Source organism: Protobothrops mucrosquamatus, unplaced genomic scaffold (genome assembly GCF_001527695.2).
Source record: "Protobothrops mucrosquamatus isolate PMUCROS unplaced genomic scaffold, P.Mucros_1.0 scaffold_226, whole genome shotgun sequence".
Taxonomy (NCBI): Eukaryota; Metazoa; Chordata; class Lepidosauria; order Squamata; family Viperidae; genus Protobothrops; species Protobothrops mucrosquamatus.
Window position 1 is genome coordinate 1,071,088 of NW_015386302.1, and position 1,256 is coordinate 1,072,343.

Consider the following 1,256-nt stretch of genomic DNA (forward strand, 5'->3'; position numbering starts at 1 on the left):
GCTCATAGTCAAAAGACCTCTGAGAATAGAGGGTGCCACTTTCTGAGTTAATGGAGAGGTAAGACGGGAGAGGTAGCGCCTCTATTTTGCTAGTGAGGATGGAGAAGGTGATCCTAGCATTGCGACCAAGATCGGGGTCTACAGCTTTGATGCTGAAGATGGAGGAGCTAGCAGGATTGTTCTCTGCCACGTAGACACTGTATGAAGATTTCTCAAAGGCAGGGGCATTATCGTTGATATCTGAAATCTCTAGTGAGATGGTTTTCTGTGTAGAAAGAGGGGGCGTACCGTTGTCTGTGGCTGTGATTGTAAGATTGTACCCTGGGGTGCTTTCTCTGTCTAGGGGGCCATTCGTCAGAAGCTTATAATAGTTATTAGCTGCTGATACTATTTTGAATGGGGAAGCATTCTCTAAATGGCAATTGATCTCTCCATTATCCCCTGAGTCTCTATCATTTGTATTGATGAGGGCTACCAATGTTCCTATTGGAGAGTTTTCCGGAATTTCTCTGGATGAGGAGGCGAGAATCACTTCTGGGGCATTGTCATTTACATCTAATAGCGTTATTTCAATATTACAGTGTGCTACTAATCCACCTCCATCCCTTGCTTCTACTGCTATGGTATACTTCTCTGTTTCCTCAAAATCTAGCTCTTCGTGAATTGATATAAATCCCTGTTCTGAATCCAAGTCAAATTTCCGATGAGCATAATCAGCAATATTTCTATAGAAATAGTTGATTTGGCCATTGGAACCTTCATCTTTGTCTGTGGCTTTGACTTGTATTACAGTAGATCCCTTTGATGCATTCTCTTTGAGGCTGGCCATATAGAATTCTTGACTGAAGATGGGTGGGTTGTCATTGGCATCAATGACCCTGATCCATATTTTGACTGTTCCAGTTTTTGTTGGATTACCACCATCAACAGATGTAAGTGTTAAATTAATACTGCTTTCACTTTCACGATCTAACTGTTTCTTTAGCACTAATTTTGGATATTGTTTTCTATTTTCCGCCTGTCGAAATTCAAGTATGAAATTCTCATTAATGCTTAGATGATAGTCCTGGAGGGAATTTGTTCCAATATCAGGATCTTCTGCTTGTTCAAGAAGAAATGTGGCTCCTGGTAAAGAGGATTCACTGATCTCTAACTTGATATCACCATTTAAGAAATGTGGTGCATTATCATTAATATCCTGGATCTCTACTGTTATATAAAATATGTCCATGGGGTTTGCACTCACCACTTCAAAA

General features: G+C 40.4%; 1 protein-coding gene across 1 annotated transcript in view; it reads right to left on the minus strand.

Moving 5' to 3' along the window:
• The window catches only part of LOC107299271 (protocadherin gamma-B4-like), a 5,436-nt gene that overhangs the window by 1,271 nt on the left and 2,909 nt on the right, over window positions 1–1,256 (minus strand). Inside the window, exon 2 of the mRNA XM_029286752.1 lies at window positions 3–1,255. Coding sequence (XP_029142585.1) covers window positions 3–1,255 — 1,253 coding nt within the window. The remainder of the gene's footprint in view (window positions 1–2; window position 1,256) is intronic.